The sequence below is a fragment of the Phaenicophaeus curvirostris genome, chromosome Z (genome assembly GCF_032191515.1).
Source record: "Phaenicophaeus curvirostris isolate KB17595 chromosome Z, BPBGC_Pcur_1.0, whole genome shotgun sequence".
Taxonomy (NCBI): Eukaryota; Metazoa; Chordata; class Aves; order Cuculiformes; family Cuculidae; genus Phaenicophaeus; species Phaenicophaeus curvirostris.
Genome location: NC_091431.1, coordinates 65,234,282 through 65,253,853, shown reverse-complemented (window position 1 = coordinate 65,253,853; position 19,572 = coordinate 65,234,282). Strand labels below are relative to the sequence as shown.

General features: G+C 54.5%; 1 protein-coding gene across 2 annotated transcripts; it reads right to left on the bottom strand.

Moving 5' to 3' along the window:
- Nucleotides 1-580: 580 nt before the first annotated feature.
- CA9 (carbonic anhydrase 9) lies at nucleotides 581-18,101 on the bottom strand. 2 transcript variants are annotated; one of them, XM_069879883.1, is made up of 12 exons: nucleotides 17,882-18,101; nucleotides 10,422-10,451; nucleotides 8,993-9,163; nucleotides 6,426-6,568; nucleotides 5,563-5,655; nucleotides 5,217-5,283; nucleotides 4,720-4,877; nucleotides 4,436-4,577; nucleotides 1,432-1,455; nucleotides 1,222-1,251; nucleotides 1,016-1,109; nucleotides 581-863 (listed from the first exon to the last, which is right to left on the bottom strand). In XM_069879883.1, exons 1-12 carry the CDS (start codon nucleotides 18,000-18,002, stop codon nucleotides 800-802), a joined length of 1,137 nt encoding a protein of 378 aa, XP_069735984.1. In that variant the 5' UTR covers nucleotides 18,003-18,101; the 3' UTR covers nucleotides 581-799. The 2 variants fall into 2 exon arrangements, with proteins under 2 accessions (XP_069735984.1, XP_069735985.1); XM_069879884.1 differs by lacking the exon at nucleotides 1,432-1,455.
- Nucleotides 18,102-19,572: the final 1,471 nt, after the last annotated feature.

Sequence of the window (19,572 nt, the reverse complement as noted above, 5' to 3'; positions counted from 1 at the left end):
TGGTGTGACAGGTGGGTCTGGCAGGTGCAGACCCCAGTTGCCTGGAGGTCTTGCTTTTGCACTGTCCATCCTAACAGTCTTGCTGCTTTGGGGTGGAGGCCGCTGAGAGCTAGAGACCTGCAGGTTCCTACCCTCTCCTGGACCTGGCCCCTTTGTCTTGGTTTTGGTGTGGCTGTATAGCTCCCTGGGGCTTGGCTTTAGTTGCACTGGAGCTGCCAGGGAAGGTGGGAGGCAGTCGTGGATATGGGACTGCTCCAGCTGTGGTAGAGCTGGAGGAAACCTGAGTAGGGGCTGGCCAGTGAGGGAGCAGTGGCTCTGCCACCATCGCCTCTACCTCTGCCTTTCTCTAGCCCTACCGAGCTGTGGCTATGTTTTTCCAGTGCTTTGCACAAATACTAGGAGGAAGAAGTCCCAGAGCGATGGAGGGCAGGGCGAGCCTGTGCAAGGAGCCCTACACTGCTTGCTCTGGAGCTCTGCCCAGGGGATGGAAGCCAATGCTGTGTGCTGGCTGGGAAGGGGTCCTTGCTCACCTCTCTCCAGCTCCACAGCTTCAAGCAAAGACAGCAGAGAGGGTTGGCACCATGGGAAGCTTTTACTTTTTTTTTTAATACACATTTTTACCTTTTTTTATAACAAAAATATTTGCTGGGGCCAGATGCTGCCCCAGGCAGTCTGTGTGAGCAGCTCATGCGGCTGAGGGATGCTGGAGTGCTGGCCCTCCCTCAGCCCAGGTGGGAGGGAGGGGGGTGGCATGGCAGGCTGAGCCAGCAGGGCCAGGACCGCCACAGAGGTGTGGGGTTCATGCAGTGTTCTCAGTGGCAGCAGCTGTGTAGATGACCTTGGATTTGGTTGGGGAGTCCAGCCTGGCAGGGGAGGAAGGAGAGGAATGTTAGAGCAGTCAAGGGGGCCCTGCTAACCCATCTTACTGCCCAAACAACCACTCATAACCCCCTTCTCATGCCCCAGATCCGTGCCACCCTCAGGTCCCCTCCTCCCGAAGCTCCCCCTCACTCACCGTGTGTTCTGGCTGCGGTGCTTGTAGATGTACAACAGGAAGGCCAATGCAGTGATGGCAAAGAGCACCCCAAAGAGTACGGCCAACACATCCCCTGCAAGCCAAGAACAGGCTTGTTACACAGGGGATGGCCCCCGGTGGAGGGAGGTCAGCAGCCTGAAGGCAGAGGGGACATGAAGCCAGCAGCCTTGGCTGAGCGTGCTTACCTGCGTGAAATGAAGAGCTGGAGTGTCTGTCTGCAAAGGAGACAAAGATGAGAGGATAAGAGCCAGCTGCATAAATACTAGGGCAGCCCTGCAAACCTGCTGTGGCTGCCTGCCCCCAGCTCTGTACGTAGCTGCCAGAACACCCCTTCCCAGAGAGACACATCCCTCCCCTGGCCACCTCCCACTCCTTCAGGTCAGCTCTGCACATACCTGCTGCTTCCAAGCCATCACCATCTGGAAAAGAGACAGCACTATTAAGAGGGTGCCCGAGGTGTTTCAGGAGGGAAGTGTCAAGCCTGCAGGGCTTCAGGCTGTGCTACCAAAGCGAAGCTGCTTGCAAGTATCTTCATCACCCGCAAGGAGGCAGGGGGAAAGCTGCCCGCTGGATGTCCAGCAGCGCACAGCATCTTGCTGCTGGAAGCCTGGTCCTGACACACTACCAGGAGCATTGAGGGCAGGAAGGGAATAAAAATGGATCTCTGAACCGCAACCCACAGAGAAGTCTCATTGAGCTCAGCCAGAAACTCCTCCACCACTGCTGTCTCTGCCTGGAAAACAGGCAGGCAGGGTTCCAAGCCCTGCAGCACCTCACAGCTGCAACAAACCCCACAGGAGACCTTGGAGAGGGGCAGGAGGGTGAGCCCAGTAGGCAGTGATGCTAGGGAAAGCTGCCTATAGGAAGGTGGTGAACAGCCTGGGAGGTGGCTGCAGCTGTTGCTGGCAGGGCATGCTACAGAGGGGTGTCTCGGTGGCCCTATATGAAGGGTGGGGGCTGTCCTAGGCAAATATTTAACAATGTGGCTTTTAAACAGCTGCATTATCATCTGTACACTGCTCAGGTATTGCGCACAGAGTGGCACTATCTGTGGGCTGTATCCAGCTGCATGGTCACTGCAGGGAAACCACTGCCTTCACCCAGCAGCCAGGGGCAGGAGCAGCTCTTCTGAACAAGGGGTGACTGGGGAAAGTTCAACAGGCGTGGGCGCAGGAGGTGCAACTGCAGGAGAAAAGAGATGTGACCCCACAGCACCCCATATTAGCACTCAGTGGCCCCAGGGAAGTTATCAGCACTGAAGAAATAATCAGCATTCCCACGCACCCAAGGTAAGGGACCAGTAACCTCATGTGGGAGTACTCAGAAGTGGTCCTGGCACTCCAGGAACCAGGGCTGTGTTAAAGTGGGGATTGGTTAGATAGAAACAGCAAACAAGGAAAGGAAAAAAAGTGAGCTGAGTAATTTGCCCCTCATCCCAGCCCTGGTGGCTGGAGGCTTTGGAACAGCTTCTGCAAGAAAGTGGTAAAAGAAAGGCTTGGAGGTAAATGGAAAATATGATAAAGTATCTAACAGGTTTACCAAAGATAGAGCATGCCAGCCTAACCCGGTATCTTTCTTAGATAAGTGATATTCTAGACAAAGAAAATGTGGTAGATTTTATCTCTCCCAACTTCAGTGAAGCATTTGATGCAGTGCCACATGGGAACTGCTAGCCAGGCTGAAGGCCACAGTGATTAAAAGCTTGCAGCCGTTCATGAGCTGGTTGCAGGTAGGACGGTGAAGGGAAGTGCCTTGCACCCTGTGTGTGGTTACGGCAGCATTGCCTAAGGGCCTGGGACCAAGCCTGTTTCTATTAGTGCTATTTCTATTAGTCACCTTGACACAAGGTGTAGGAAACGCCATCAAAACAAGAAAGGAACAGGATGTTAGACGGAAAAAACCCAGTGACCTCAAAGAGCAGCAACAGGCAAGAATTCAGCGATGCAGAGCGATAGTCACACCTGAGGATTAACAGGAATTTCTATTCATTATTGGAAGCCACCAATGCAAGAAAGACCATCAAGGATGAGCTGAGGATTGGCAGGTGGAGATGTGTTGGGCAGGGGATGGTCAGCCTGTCCAGGATGGCTGTGTGGCCGCACTGGTAGAGCACAGTCTTTAGGAAGAGGAATCCTGCACTGCCCTTGCTGCAGGGCTTGGCAGCAGGGTGTTCACTACAGCTCCTACCAAATTTAGCTGTTACATCTGGGGATGAAGAAACTAGTTGGATGCTCAGACCCGGCTGTTTGCCTTTGACCATACATCCTCTAGTCCTGCTACTGTTGTTTCTGCAAGACTGAGGATAAGTAGGTTTGCAGATGATGCTAAACTGGGAGGTAGTGTGGATCTGCTGAAGGGTAGGGAGGCTCTGCAAAGGGATCTGAACAGGCTGGACCGCTGGGCAGAGTCCAATGGCATGAGGTTTAACAAGGCCAAGTGCCGGGTCCTGCACTTGGGGCACAACAACCCTGTGCAGCTACAGACTAGGAGAAGTCTGTCTAGAAAGCTGCCTGGAGGAGAAGGACCTGGGGGTGTTGGTTGACAGCGACTGAACATGAGCCAGCAGTGGCCCAGGTGGCCAAGAAGGCCAATGGCATCTTGGCTTGTATCAGAAACGGTGTGACCAGCAGGTCCAGGAAGGTTATTCTCCCTCTGTACTCGGCACTGGTGAGACCGCTCCTCAAATCTTGTGTTCAGTCCTGGGCCCCTCACCACAAGAAGGATGTTGAGGCTCTGGAGCGAGTCCAGAGAAGAGCAACAAAGCTGGGGAAGGGGCTGGAGAACAGGCCTTATGAGGAATGGCTGAGAGAGCTGGGGTTGTTTAGCCTGGAGAAGAGGAGGCTGAGGGGAGACCTTATTGCTCTCTACAACTACCTGAAAGGAGATTGTGGAGAGGAGGGAGCTGGCCTCTTCTCCCAATTGACAGGGGACAGGACAAGAGGGAATGGCCTCAAGCTGCGCCAGGTGAGGTTAAGAGAAGATATCCGAAAAAGATTTTTCACAGAAAGGGTCATTGGAACAGCCAGCCCAGGTAGGTAGTTGAGTGACCGTCCTTGGAGGTGTTTAAAAGACGGGTAGATGAGGTGCTCAGGGACATGGTTTAGTGGCAGATAGGAATGGTTGGACTCAATGATCAATGAGGTCTTTTCCAACCTCATGATTCTATGATTCTTTAGGATTCTTTAGTTCCTAAAAACTGATCCTCCCCACACAAGGTAAGACAAGTGCTGGAATGGTGGAAAGCAAGACCCTGGGACCAGCTCTGCTCTGAGTCACTTGCCAGGCAGGTCTAACTCATGCAAATGCTGCATTTCTGCAAGAGACATGAAGCCCCAAGACCCCCTCCTCACCCCATCCCTGCAGCTGGGTGCAGCCTGAGCACGTTCATGCGTGCCTTACCAGCAGGCAGGTGCTTTGCTGGAGGCAGGGTGGTCTGGAAACTTGCCAGCACCCGTCGCCCATGCAGGCCCTTCACCGGCCTGTAGTTGTTCTGCAGAGGTCTGTTGTCATCGTTTCTCAGGCTCATCACCAGCATCGACATCTGGAAGGAGAACGGCGTGAGCATGGTGGGGTTCATCCCACCTTTGGGAGCCGGGTGGGCCCCAGGAGAGGGGAATGGATGGTGCACACTTGCAGGGAGAGTCTGGGCAAGACCCAGTGTGGAGCTCCTTGCCCTGACAGACCTGGTAATGAGAGATCAGCATGGTCTGGTTGAAGATTGTCCATTTCACTGTTTGGAAGCAGGGAGGGGTGGTCAGAGAGCCATTGTAGTGGAAGTACTGTTTCAGGTTGTCAGGCAGCAGATCTGCTATGTTGAATCCAGACACCAAGACTTCCTCACCTGGGAAAAGAAACAATGTGGGAGTGAGACAAGGAAACCATTTGGAGGAGAACAGGTAGGACCAGCACAGAGATTACAGGCAGCCTGGCACTGCATATGCCAGCGTCAACACTGCTGCCTACAGTGTGCTGCAGAAAGAGCAGTGGGTTTGCCCTGGAGGCAGGGGAAAGCACATGCAAGCAGAGGGCACCTTGGAAAGCCATCTCTGTACAAGCTGTGCAATGCTCCCCTTCTCATGTACATACAGCGAAATGCCTTCTGCAGCCTGTCTGCTGTGCAGCAGGTTTCTCTGCTGGGCTGCAGCCCCTGAGATAAGTATGAGATGTAAGAGGACCTTACCTTTTCTTTGGATTTTGTACAGATGCTGGAATATTTCCTGATAGTACGGGTTCTCTCTTGGCCCAACCTGCAACACAGACCCCCCATGGTAATGATGAGCACAGAAGTCAAACGAAGACTGACTGGTGCTGGCAGAGCCAGCAGGTAGGAACCACTCTCGGACAGTGGCATCCTGTCCCAGTGACACCTTCCTCCCATCAGGGCTGCTCTGCCCTCGCTCTCCCCTTCTCCCCAGGAGTGTTTGTGCCTCTGTCTGTCCCTAGAACTGTGTCTGATTCTGCCCACCACAGTCCCACCCTCCCCCTGCTACTACCACTTCTTGCCCAGGGCTGAGCCATGGACTCACCTCCAGGAAGGCTCCCAGTACGGCCAGTCCATCCGGCTGGACCTTTGCCTCCTCAAAGCCATTGTACTTGGTGTTGTAGTGGACCACGTGGATCTGTGAAGGAAACATGCAATGATGATGCAGGACAGGCACCTCCAGGAGGTACTCTTCCCTGCTGGAGCAAGAACCAGGAGAGATGTGCACTCCTGACAAATACGCCTCCTAGGAGGGGAACATGCTGCTGGGGCCAAGTAAACGTGCTGCTGTGAAGCAGCAAGCATGAAGGTCTGCCCGCAGGAGCTTCCTTGGTTCAGGGCAGCAAACCAGCACTCTGCCCTACATACCAGGGGGTCACACTGCACAGTCAGGCTCAGTTTGAGGACAGCAACAAGAGAAGTAGGGATAAAACCAGATGGGAGCTGGCAGAGCAGGAGGACAGTGTGTACAGAGTAAACAGCCCCACAGCTCCCAAAGCAGGCTGCTGACAGCCACCTAGGGATCTGGTTCCTCCAGCCTGGGAACCGACACAGCTCCAGCTCCATCAGCCCTGGTCCAGGCTGCAGCATGGGGATACAGCACAGTGCTCAGATGCAGCCAGCTCCAGCCACCTGTGAACTGAGCATTCTAGAGGGTGTTCTCCTTCTTGTCTCTGCGCTGCAGGCTGCAGCACATCTGGGTCTTGTTTTAAGTGCTCAGCACCAAAGCATGGGCTCCTACACTGAACTCTGCTGCTGCAGAGCTACCTGAGGAGCAGGGATCTTGGCCAAGGGTTACAACACCCAGGGACAACCAGGACCACGGGTTAGGAGGACAGCACTCCAGTTCCCTTACTGCTTAGCACTCGGGGAAGCGAGGATGCATCCATCGCCACGAGGACTCCTTACCTCTGCTCCAAAGCGGTGCCCATTGACAGTGTGCTCCGAACCGGGTCCTGATGGTGAGCCCCAGTGCAGGTGCAGCTGCACAGCTCGGTACTGCTGGGCATAGCCACCAGTGATGGCCAGTGACTCAGGCAACGTGAGGACAACTGCAGAGGCAGAAGGAAAAGTTTGGTCAGTAAAACAAAGCCCAGTCCATCTCACAGGTACACAGCAGAGGTTTCTCAAGGGAAGGTGGTCACCCTGGGCTTGTGAAAATTGATCAAAACAAACAAACATGCTTTAAGTCTTTAATGAGGCTACGGGCAAGTCAATATCCTGAGATGTGCCAATACAGCATGGTTTAACTTTTGACTTTAGGTTGTAGGACATCCCAGTAAATAGACCAGCGTCAAAAATAGCTGCTATGTAAATGCTGGAAAGTGAAAAGCCTCTCTGCAGAAACTCCCACAGACCAGGTCCAAGTCAAATGTTATCCAACAATCTATTCAGTAAGTGAGAATAATATAAAGAGATTGTGGATAAAATTCATGGAGAAAGGTATTGGCAGAGCAGTGAATATCTATGAGAGCAGGGCTGTTGGTCAGAGCTGCAGCTGCCCAAGGAGGTAGTGGAGGCCCCATCCCCAGAAACATTAAAGGTCAGGTTTGATAGGGCTCTGAGCAACCTGATCCAGTTAAAGATGTCCCTGCTCCTGCAGTGGGGGCTGGACTAGGTAATCTGTAAATGTTCCTTCTGACTAAACGCATTCTATGATTCTATGATTCTATGATTCTATGCTTCCACGAGAGCAGGGCACTTGGTCAGAGAATGCTGCAGCTCTTGGCAAGCTGGGATCTTTCAAATAAAGCAGCCCATGAGTATATGACAGCACTGGAGTTGGTGACAAGAGAGCATTAAATCTTTTGAAAGCATTTAGAGCTAGAATTCTGCCTCTGAGGGTACAGTAAATACATACTTGCTTTTGCCTTTTACTTTAATGTGGTTTAGCTGGTTATCTTGGACCCATGCAGCAGTGTGGCATATCCAAAAGCTGAATTACCCAGACAAGTGGCAAAAATATTAGGAGCATCACTGGGTCCTGAGAACATGTCCTGTCCTTCTAAGCACCTTTTCCTCATTTTTAATGTCAACTCTTTTCCTTCCTCCGTCTTTATAGGTGAAGTGTCCCTTAGTCATATCACTGAGATAGGGTACAGATCCGGGATTAACCACATAATAGGCTGTGATGAGTCATTTCTCTCCTGCCACTGGGTTCAGAAATACAAAACTCAAACATGGGAAGTGGGAGACTGCTCCCTTCCTGGGAATTTATCTGCTGTTGCATTTCTTCTGTATATCTAAATTGATGCATTCTTCTATGAGCTACCTGAGTCATTTTCAGGGCCTTGATAAAGCTTATGCAGCGTATACTCTTTGTATTACCACAAGGATTAACTGTACAAATATCTTACTGACTTGGAACTTTTTATTTATCTATGGCTTTTCATAAAGCGGACCAGTAGTTGACAGAATAAAAGAGGCATCTTATAAGCATGTGAAAAACTACACCTCCCCCCCAGCCCCACAGCAATGAACATGCTCTGACTGCTTTTCTAAACACCAAGCAACACCAGATGCCAGGGTGTCTGAAATAGCAACTACTGAGCTCAACTAGTTTAAGTCTACAGGCACACTAGGGCATGAGGCCATAATATAAAGCTCTGTGCACACACCACATGGCTGATCTGACCATGCACAGCAAGTCCAACCTGTTGAGTTTGGTGTGTACACAGGTCAACCCCATCTCACTAGCTACCGGGGTAAGAAGGTTCCTTATCACATTGTCAGCAAGTTTTAAGTCCCTTTCTCTGCCACTTTGTCTTAGCTTTGGGACTGGCAGACACCAGCATGTGTGAAACATTCTGCTTGCTCCCAGTAAAAGCTAGTAGCAACCAGGACCCACCATCATCCCCTGCTGTGGAGTAATGAATGGAAAGCAGATGTGCCTTTCCTCTGTAGCTGGCATGGTGAGACTGATACTGAAATATTGTGAAGAAGTCATTCTCCAAACTTCCTAAAACATTCCAGAATTGGAGAAGGAGGGGGGAAGAATATAAAGAAAATTCTTAAGATCTTGAGGCAGCATCCCAAAGCACTGACTTTGTGAAGAAGTGAGCCAATGCTCAGCCCTCAGAGACTAAGAGTTAGGTACCTTAAAGGCTAAGTCACATCAGAGACTGACTAGTCTTTGTAAGTGAATGTGGGAGAGGAGCCAACTACTTCACACCTGCATCAGAAATACCAGGGACACATGGGTTATAATAGATTCCTGGAGACAGCTTTCAAAGGCGATGACTGAGTAGGGAGCTCTTCATCTCCTGGTTTCTCCCCTCTAGCCAGGAAAGCACATGGACCTGTAAAGGCCCAAGAGCCTGATGATTCCCTTTTGGTCTTGAAGGCAATGCAACTGCAGCCTAGCAGAGAATCCCCTTCCCAGAGCCCAGAGGAAGGGCGGAGAAGCCTGGTCCTTCTGGGAAAGGCTGAGTGGGCTCTGCCTGTGCTCCAGCCCCTACTTGTGTCTTTGCACCCACCTGTGTGCCCATTGTTGGTCAGCCTGAGCTTCTCGCTGGCAGGCAGGCTGTAGCCAGAGAGCTGGATCGGCCGCAGCTGAGGGCTGAAGATGGTCTTGGCTGTGTCAATATTGATGGGTGACTGCATGTTGCCCGCACAGTCCGGGTCGTTTGTACCCCAGTGCTCCTGGTCTGGTAAAAGGAGGAAAGACCCAGTGAGACCACCTGGGCAAGAAGCCCTTCAGAAAGGGAGTTTGGAGGGTGGCAGGGAAGGGGATGGGCACAAGCCAGGGAATGAACCAAGCACATAGGGTTAGTTTCCATCTGGTTAGCTTAGGAACAGCTCTGTGCCACTATGTGACTGTTTGCAGATGTATCAGAAAAGGTCTTGGAGCATGGTGAGCTGCCAGGAAAGTCTATTTTTGGGGTGTTTGGGAAGAGTACAAGAAGATCATTTACAAGTGGACTTGGCAGACCTAGGATCTGCTGCTCTGCAGCTCATCATACACTTGCTGCCTTGCATGGCTTGGCCCCTGTGGCAGTTTTTGACCCACCACTTCACTTGCTCTGCTGCTTGAGTGAGGCACCGCACTTGTACCTTGTGAGATCACACAAGTTCGCAGCCACAGGATTCTCCAACATTAACAGTACCAGTACAGCCCTCCAAAGGTCCATCTCACATTGCTGGGTTAGCTGCTTAAACTGCCACCTCTCCCCACTGCCACAGCTGGGATAAGTGCAGCTGATGCTCCAGAAACTTCCCCTTGCCACAGTGCACTGCTTCTAGCATTATCTTGGACCATTAAGCCCAGGCTCATCTGCAGCTCAGCCCTTTGCAGGATGCCTGCAAAGATGGAGCTAGGCATTAGCAAGTCCAAGACAGCCCCCATTCCTAAGCAGAGTGATAGTGTCTGGCCTGACCCACCACCACAGCAGGAAGGGGGGCATTTGTGCTAGTGCTGCAGCGATGCCCATCATGGGTACTGTGGAGAAGCCCCCAAGCTGTGTTGGGAGGGCTGGGCCAGTCATATTGTGGAGGGAAGGTGACAGAGGACACAGGTGAGGACACAAGCTAATCCCTGGGCAGGTCAAAGTCCCAGCACTGGCTCTAAGTCCAGCCTGGAAAGCCCAGCCTGCTTCCTCATTTGGCACAAGATCAGGGGAGCTCCCATTCAGGGAGGAGCCCTACCCTGAGGGGCATCCCCCCAGACCCAGGGGGCTGAGGAAACTTGTGGAAGATTTGCTCCTTCCTGAAAAAATTGGAGCAATCCCCAGCTCTTCAGCTCATCTGTGCCCAGGTACGGGCATGCTGAAGCATCAGGGTCAGACAGGAGGGAAGGGTAAGCCACGGAGTGCGCACAGGAGCCCTGTAATCATTAACCACTGCTGGCTCTGGCCCAGGGTCTGCTGGGTGGTAGGAAAAAAGCAGGAGTAACTGCAGGGTATTTACCTTCATAGCTCCAGTGACTGTGGCCAGGACCTTGAAAAAAAGAGAAAAAAACCACATGAATGGAAGGGAAAGGTTGGCAGCATACACACCCCTGCCAGGCAGTACTCCCAGCCCCAGCAGCAGGTCTCTGGGCTCCCACTGCTTTCAATCCTTCTCCTTGCCTTCACCTTCCCAATCCTCCTGCTGCCCCTGCAAAGAGGATGCTACTGAAAGGCGTTTTTCTCCCCTGAGCAGGGCCAGGTCTCCTGCACACATCAGCCTAGAGCCCAGGGCTTGACGCTTTGTTATCATCCTTATAATGGAAAAATCACAGATATTGGCTTCCGTCAGTGAGAAGCCGTCCCAGTGCTTTCTCAGCTACTCTGGAGCAGCCAAAACCTCCTGCTGTCCCAAGACAAAACACTTACGGAGGCAGGTTTGTAGCTTCCCTGACAAGGCTCCATAAGCGAGAGCAGGAGAGGAAGCAGCTGTCCTGGTGGCTCTCCTGTGATGCCAAAGTGCTGGAGGGGTTGTGGGGAAGGGCAGCTCCCCCACCATGAGGAGTCTCAGCAGCAAGCTACGTTGCACCATGGATGCCCTCCTCCCACCAGGGAAAGCAGCCCCAGCATTCTGAGTAGAGGAAGAAAACGAGCAACAAATCCTCATCTTCCTCCACAGCTAGTGCCCCTACCGTGGTTGCAGAGTGCCCAGCAAAATGTGCCAGATCTAACACCCAGCTCCTGTCCTGGCAGCCCTCTGCCCCAGCTAAATCAAGCACCCCAATTCCCACCCAGAGCTGCATGACGGTCCTGCCGCACACAAACCCTTTCCTTAGCAGACTTCATTGCTTTCTACAACTACGCGAAAGGAGGTTGTGGAGAGGAGGGAGCTGGTCTCTTCTCCCAAGTGACAGGGGACAGGACAAGGGAGAATGGCCTCAAGCTCCACCAGGGGAGGTTCAGGCTTGACATCAGGAAAAAATATTTCATTGAAAGGGTCATTGGGCACTGGAACAGGCTGCCCAGGGAGGTGGTTGAATCACCTTCCCTGTAGGTGTTTCAAGGATGAGGTGCTGAGGGACATGGTTTAGTGATCAATAGGAATGGTTGGACTCGATGATCCGATGGGTCTTTTCCAACCTAGAGTTTCTGTGATTCTGTGAAAAGCAGGAGGAACTTCTGCACATCCCGCTTTACCCATGGGGTGTGACAGTAGCCACAGCAGGGCAGGACGCACCTTGGTGTGTCCCGAGTGTCCCACAGCTGGGGGTGTTCCTAGCGTGCAGATTTACAGGGAGAAAAGCCCTCTTGGGACAAGTCCTGTGAATATCCTGGTATGGTCCACTCATCAGGCCTCACACCACCACACTCCTTCACAGCTGCCAGCAAAGCCCATGCCCCCAGAACATCACTGGAGCTGGCTTTAGAGCCTCTTCTCAGTTGCCCCCACCCAAATACCTTGGCAATCACCAGCCCTCCTGCATGCAACCAGCTGCAGGCAAAGGGATGTGAGGCTTGGAGTTGTCACAAGCTGAGAAATGTGGCCCATAAGGATTATGCCCCTGCCCTGACTGGCACAACAGGAAACTTGTGGGCTCCTCCTCTGCCTGTCCTTAGTACCATGCCTGTCAATGCAGACAGGCTGTTATCACATCCCACCCAAGAAGAGCAGGAGCTGAGGATAATGGTGTTGGACAGGCTTGGGGTGAAGGCGTCTATGTACCTAGCAGCAAAGGGCAGCATTTAGAGTCATTTCCATCACCTCCCGAGGGTGCAAGGACATGGAGCCGCATTTAGCAGGTGCAGTCCATCCCCAATACCATCTCTGTCCCTTGGTGGGGCCAAATGCCTACCCGCCTTGCTGGATTGCAAGAGGGGCTCAAGCAGGCGCTGCTCCGGTCCCCGTCCCTGCTGCTGACAACAGATATCGACAGCCACTTGCTATTAATAGGAACAGATTCCAGCTCAGGGGTGAGAAAGGAAGAGGAACACTTTCCCAGGCCCAGATGTCCTAAGCAAGACCCCAGCTCAGTAGGATGCTGCCCTCCTTTCAGCAATGATCCATGCATAGGCGCTGCCGGAGGCCTTTGGTGCAGCTGCTGCTCTGAAGAGCGCATGGCCATGGCAAAACCAGGCTGGAGGGTGCTTAGGCACACCAGGAGTCGCAGAGATGGGAACAACCCTCAGGGCTTGCTCCAGCATCACCAGTGACTCATCTCTGCAGTGCTTCTGGAGCTCAGGAGTGATGTTCTGGAGTCACTCGACCAGGCGAAGGGTACTCCCAAATGCATATGAAGGGGCAGCAAGCTGTGTCAGGCAGGAACATATGTGCCCCAGGACAGATTGCAATGCTCTCTCCATGTCTGCTTGCATGGTACTGCCTAGGGATGGACCCAGCTGTGCTGCAGAAAGCTGAGATTCATCCTGCACACCGTGATCACACAACGGTTACCTGCTCCCCAGACAGTGATTATGCATCAAATTCTACAGTAAAACAACCCTCCTCTAGAAACCTCTCTCCCATAACTTGCCTTGCCTGGCTCTATCATCTACATAACATGGTCATGGCTCATGTACAAGAGCCATGTTTGCTGCTTCCTAGGCAGGATTCCCCTCCTGGAGCATGAGGGTGCCTGTTAGCACAGGGGCACTCGCTTTGGGACAGTCCTGCCACAGATAAGGCACAGAAGCCCTCGGGTTGGCATGTGGTGCCTTGGTTCATTCACTGCATATGCCTCAACCAGCAGGACCCGCCCCAGTACCCCACTTTTTGCTTACCTCGAGGGACTCTGCCTTCACAGAAAGTAACTCAAACATCACAGATTGAGCAATAGCACCATGCTGGCACCTGCCCTGCTGTCTCAGCACTGTGCCACTCACCCCAGGCTCCCACAACCCCCCCTGCCCCTCTGTTCCCACAGCTGAGGGGGCTCTGAACCCTCCTTGCAGGCTCCTGCCAGCTCAGCTCAGCAGCTTTGAATGCCCAGGAGGCTGAAGCTGCCTCCAGGAGTCAGTCTGATCCATACCAACTCAACAGACTTGCCCAGAGGTTTCTTGGCGTCAGAGCCAAGAGGACCCAAGAACAATTATCCATGCACTGAAGCCACCCAAAAGCGTTTCCTCATCCTGTGGATCTGGCTGTAGCTATGTCACAGCCAGGCCACCCACTCGAGGAGGCATCTGGCAAGCCCAGCTGTGCAGGGTTGGGTCCCTTTAGCACATGCACCTTGTGCTGCAAGACAGCATCGAGGCAAGCACATCCCAGGCACTGGGTTGGGCTCCTGGCATCTACCCTGGCCTCAGCATGGCTTGTAGGAGCCCTGCAATATGCTGGTCCCTTCCACATAGGGGCATTTGCAATATCACAGCCCTTTGCCATGAACATTAACCTACTGCCCTGCCCAAATGTCGATTTGCATAATTTCATCCTGCCTCCCACGCTCCCCAACAGAGCACGTCTTCTCCCTTGAAAAGCTGTGCGGTGCCAGGTCTCCTGTCTGCTGAACCGCTGCCACTCACCACATCAGACGTGGATGCACCTCGGCGGTGGCTGCTGCAGCTCTTTGCATGTCCTGCCCTCCCTCTGGGCACCCACAGCCCTGGCACGGGCTGCACAGCACTTCCAAAAATGTGAGGGGAAGCAGTCTTGCTGCTACGACGAGCACATTGTGCGATAACATGAAAGAAGAGGATTTCTTGCAGGAATCACAGCACAAAAAATGTAGCAGGTCACCCACAGGAGCTGCCTGCCGTTGCTGGCGAGAAAGTCTCCGTATTCAGCCCTGCAGAGTCCCCTTCCTCCAGCCTGTGATCCAGCAGAGTTTCCCCCTTTTACTCACTCCCTCCTTTACGCTTTCTCCCCCTGTTTCTCGCCCCGTCTCAGCCCTCCCATTTTGGGATACTAGTGCTATTGCAAGAGCCAGCTCCCTCCTTGACATCCAACACCATCCAACAACACTTTCCTGCCGCGTTCAAGCAGACGCTGCCATTACCAGCCTGCTGCTCAGCATGTTCTGCAGCCCAGGAGGAAGGGGAGGAAGGGTTAGGAGCAGCTTTTGGCAGAGTGAGGAGCTAGCATGACTGCGGGCCACTGCTATCCCCCCGTAGAAAAGGCACCAATGCAGCAGGCTGCGCCCAGGAGTAGAGCTCACCACAGGGACAGAGGGCTGAACCATGGGTCCAAGGGACTCAGGATCATTTGCACAGAGCAAGAGGCACCCCTCGGCAGAATCAGGCAACAGGGGGGAGACCAGAGGGTCTCTTGTGTATGTCTGCCTCCTCGATCCTTCATTTGTCACATTCTATGGGATACACAGTCTGAAGCTGCTGCAGGGCACCTAACAATGCTAGAACACTTGTGCCGTTGGCAGCAACACAGCCATGGGTACTGCCTGCCTGCCTTGAACTCCAGCAGAAATACACACACCAGGGATGTGTGTGGTGGACAGGACCGTGGGCTCGCTTCTAGCTCGGACTTCCAGCTGGACACACTGTGCCAGAGCCTCCTCTCCCAGCTGGTTCCCAACCCTGGGCCAGATCTGGGTCAAAGTCCTGTGGGATGAGGCTGGTTTGCAGGGGTTGCCAGGTCAGGACCATTTTGCCGTGTCCCCAAGGGAGGAGCCCCCTTCTGCAGGTCAGGTGTGGTAGGATCAGTAGAGCTCATGTGCCAGAGGGAAGGGAAAATGTGGTGTCATTCCCAATGCTCAGTGAGCCAGGATGTACTAGGACACACAGAAATGCAGAGAATACAGGTCCCAAAGCAGGGAGCAGCCACAGAAGCCAGGTCCCAGCTTACATCCAGGCACCACATCCCTTGAAAGCAATAACCTGATCACAGTACCCAGGCTGTGCAACTGTGCTGATTCTGCCTACAGCCAGCTCCCCAGGCCAGTCTGTGGCAGACATGGCACAGACACAGGGTTAGGGCAGTGGGATGCACGATGTGAGAGCATTCTTCTGCCAAACCCCGCAAGGAGCCTCTCTACAGGAGGGCTGTGTCATACTAGCCATACCTCCCCCAGTACAGCCCTGATTTCTCCATACAGACACGCACCCCGTGCGGCACCCGTGCCCTTTCAGCTCAGAACACCATCCCGTGCACCGCACATGGGGGCACTGATCCCTTCCAAGCCCAGTGGCGTTAAAGCCTCTTTTTGTTTATAAACTCCGACCCACTGCAAGCCTTTGGGATCAGCCTTTAATCCACCACTGCTAGCACAGGTTGCTGCGGGGATTGTTCTTTGTGCCCCTGTGGGAGGACTGTGTGGGCTGTGGGGCCCAAGACTGGGCCAGCTTCTCCTGAGAGAAGCAAGGGTTTGGGTGGAGGAAGGCTTTACTCCAGGGCACATTCCTGCTCCCTGTGAACCCAACTGCCCCAGCAAGTGCCAGGGGAAAGAGGAAATGATTGCAGATTGCAGAGTGCTACAGAAAAGAGGCCATCCCAGAAGAAAGGGTAAAAATGGGGGAATTCCAGGGGACAGATCAGTGCTTGGAGCTGGAGAATGGGATGAATAATGTATATTAAGCAAGATAAATGGCCTCAGACAGAGGAAAAAGCAATCCTGGGATGAACAAGAGGAGGACAAAGAACAGGACAGGTTTGAATGGAGAGAGGAAACAGGCTGAAGTGGGAAAGGGGGTTATTGTTTCCCAAAGACAGCTCTAACACCAGATTGATCTCTGAACAAGCCAGATGCCCTTCAGAGAGCAACTCCATGGCAAAGCCCCAATGACAACTCCTCAGATGCTTGTGCCAAGTACCCAGGGCTGGGAGGCCACCAGCTCTACCTTGTGCACACACCGCGAGGAAGAGGGAGCCAGCACATTACCTGACAGTGGTGCTGAGACCAGCTTCTAGCACCTGGCAGGTCCCTTGGTATGAGACCTGCTCCTCCACAGGACTCCAGCCCAATCTTCAGCCTCTAACACTGGTATAAGATGTGCGAGGCTGCCTGTTCCATACCTACCTCCCTACCACTTCCCACCCCTCACACCTTTCTCCCATCTCCATCCCAGTCTCCCCTCCCACCCATCCCAAAATCCCATGCCCAGCCCCGTGCTGCCAGCGCACCACATCAGTATGCTGAAAGCCTGATGCCCTCCCACCCTGCGGCTTGAGTTGCTTCATCTCTGTGGCAAGGACTATCTGCATCCCCATCCCTGTCCAGTGCTCATCCCGGCAGAAGCAGCTCTGGTACGAAATGTGAATCACTGCAATAACAAAGACAGCTCCTGGCACCAAACAATTGCCCGTCCGCACCCCAAAGCGGCTGCCCCAGCACAGGTCAGGGCAACTCCTTACCAGAGTTAAAACCAAGGACACACTGCGAGGCTGAGCCCGGGAAACAAACCCGCAGGCAAAGCTGGGATGAGGAGCGCAGCCAGGGACAGGAATGTCCCAGTGCAGCGCTGAGCCCCACGAGAGCAAATACATGGCAGCACCCCAAAAATCCCTGCTGAGCACTGGCAGCACCATGGTCCACAGTCAGAAAAGAGACCAAGACCAAAGACATGGGGCTTTTTCGCACCCTGAAATCTGAAAACTCCCATGTTGCTATGAACAGAGCTCTGAGGGTGTGGGGTCACACCACCATCCAGCCCTCAAGTGCAGGCACGTACGCCAAACCCCATGGGGCAGACCCCCATCATATCCGCATCGGGGCCAGAATCTGCCCTCGCTGGGATGTGGGGGGTTGAACGTGGGTGCAGAGCCAGGCAGAGCAGACCCCACTGAGGGGAGGCCACGCTGCCGGACAAAGGGGACCAGCCACCATCCCGCCACGCTGGGGACCAGGGCTGGACCCTCCAAGCAGCCCCAGTCGCTGCACAGCCCCAGCTGCCCCTTACCAACTAGCTGTGACCCCCCTAACCTGATAGAAAAGGGACTTGGCGGGGGGGGGGGGGGGGGGAGGGCTGCAGACAAGGCTGGGGCTCCCAGCTCTTGGGCAGGGGTCGCGCTGCGCACAAGTTGGCGGGAGAAGGGACAAAGGGACGTGCTGGGGGAGGCAGTTCCCACAGCTGGATGATGTTGTGGGGACCCCCGCGCTGAGGCACACCTGGACCCCTAGAAAGGGTAGAACGGGAGGTGCAACAGAAGGTACTGCAGACCTTCCCCAAACACAGCAGCTCCCCCCCAAAACCAAGCTCCCCAGCAGTGGGGAACCCCTCTAAAGCATCAGGCATCCCAAACCCGTACACCGGGGTGCCCCACATATCAAGGATCCCACACCCAGCAAGGGAAGAACCCCGTGCATCAGCGCATCCCGTGCAACGGGGACCCCAAACTCAGTATTGGGGCGCTCCGTGCATCACTGCGCCCGGGCACCTGGGACCCCAAATCCAGCATCGGGGATCCCAAACCCACCACCGGGGATGCCCCGCGCATCAGGATGCCCAGGGGAAAGGGGACCCCAAGCCCCCCCCGCAGCGACGTGCCCCCCGCATCGGGGCGCCCCGCACACGGCGGGAGAACCCCCTGCTCACCTTGCTCATGGGAATGCGGGGGCTCCTCGCCTTCCTGCTCCTGGCTGTGGGGGCTGCCGGCGCCGGCACGGCTCAGGGCGGCCAGGAGCAGGAGGGAGACCCGCAGCCCCGCGCGGTTCATCTCCAGCAAGTGCTCGGGTGCGGGACGGCGGCTCCGTGCCTGCCCGCCCGGCCGCGCGTACGTGAGAGCGGGCGGGGAGGAGGCGGCGGCTCTGACTCAACGCCGCCGCTACCTTTTATAGAGGCTGGAGGCAAAGTCTGACGCCACCCGGCCCGGATCGGTCCGGCCAGGTGAGATGCACCACGTGGGACTCGAACCCGCGACGACCCCCCCGCGGGACTCCCCATCCTCCCCCGGCACCCCGCGCGGGGAAACGGGGAGACCCGTCGGGTCCTCGGACCCCTCTGCGGTGGGTGTCCCCTGCTCAGAAAGGGGTGAGGGACCCCTCGGCCAAGAGTGGCCTCCATCCTCGGTAAAAGGTGAGGGACCCCTCAGCCACGGGTGTCCTCCATCCCCAGTGCTGGGGTTGCAGCCCCTCAACAATGAACGTCTCCTCTCCTCAGTGATGGGTGACGGACCCCTCAGCACTGGGAGTCCATTCTGCTCCATGTTGGGATTGGGATCCCTCAGCCATGGGTATCCCCTCTCCTCAGTGAGGGATGAGGGACCGTTCAGCCATGGGTGTCCTCCATCCTCAGTGTTGAGATTGGGACCCCTCTGCCATAAGTGTCCTCCATCCTCAATATTGGGGTTGGAATGCCTCAACAATGAGTGTCTCTTCTCAGAGACGGCTGAGGTACTCGTCAGCAATGGAGTCTTCTCTCCTTCCTTCTCTCCTCCATGTTAGGATTGGGACCCCTCAGTGACAGGTGTCCTCCATCCTCAGTAAAGGGTGAGGGACCCCGCCACCACGAGTGTCTTCTTTCCTCGGTGAGGGACCCCTCAGTGGTGGAATTTTCCTCTCCCCACTGTTGGCGTTGAGAGCCCTCAACAAGGAGTGTCACCTGTCCTCAGTGGTGGGTGAGAGACCTTTCAGCAATGGGTGTCATCCATCCTCAGTGAGGAGTGAGGGACCACTCAGCCATGGGTGTCCTCCATCCTCAGTGTTGGGGTTGGAATCCCTCTAAAAAGAGTGTCACCTCTCCTCAGTGATGGGTGAGGGACCCCTCAGCGATGGGAGTCCATTCAGCTCCATGTTGGGTTTGGGACCCCTCAGCCATAGGTATGCCCTCTCCTCAGTGAGGGATGAGGGGCCTCTCGGCCATGGGTGTCCTCCATCCTCAGTGTTGGGGTTGGAACCCCTCAACAATGAGTGTCCCTTCTCCTCATTGATGGTTGAGGGACTCCTCAGCAATCGAGTCGTCTCTCCTCTGTGTTGGGATTGGGATCCCTCAGGCATGGGTGTCCTCTATCCTCAGTTTTGGGATTGGGACCCATCAGCCACGGGTGCCTTCTCTCCTCACTAAGAGACCCCTCAGTGGTGAAAGTTTCCTCTCCCCAGTGTTGGGGTTGGAACCCCTCAACAATGAATGTCTCCTCTCTTCAGTGATGGGTGAGGGACCCCTCAGACATGGGTGTCCTCCATCCTCAGTGCTGGGGTTAGGACCTCTCAGTAATAGGTGTCCCCTTTCCTCAGTGAGGGGTGAGGAACTCCTCAGTGGTGGAATTTTCCTCTCCTCAGTGCTGGACT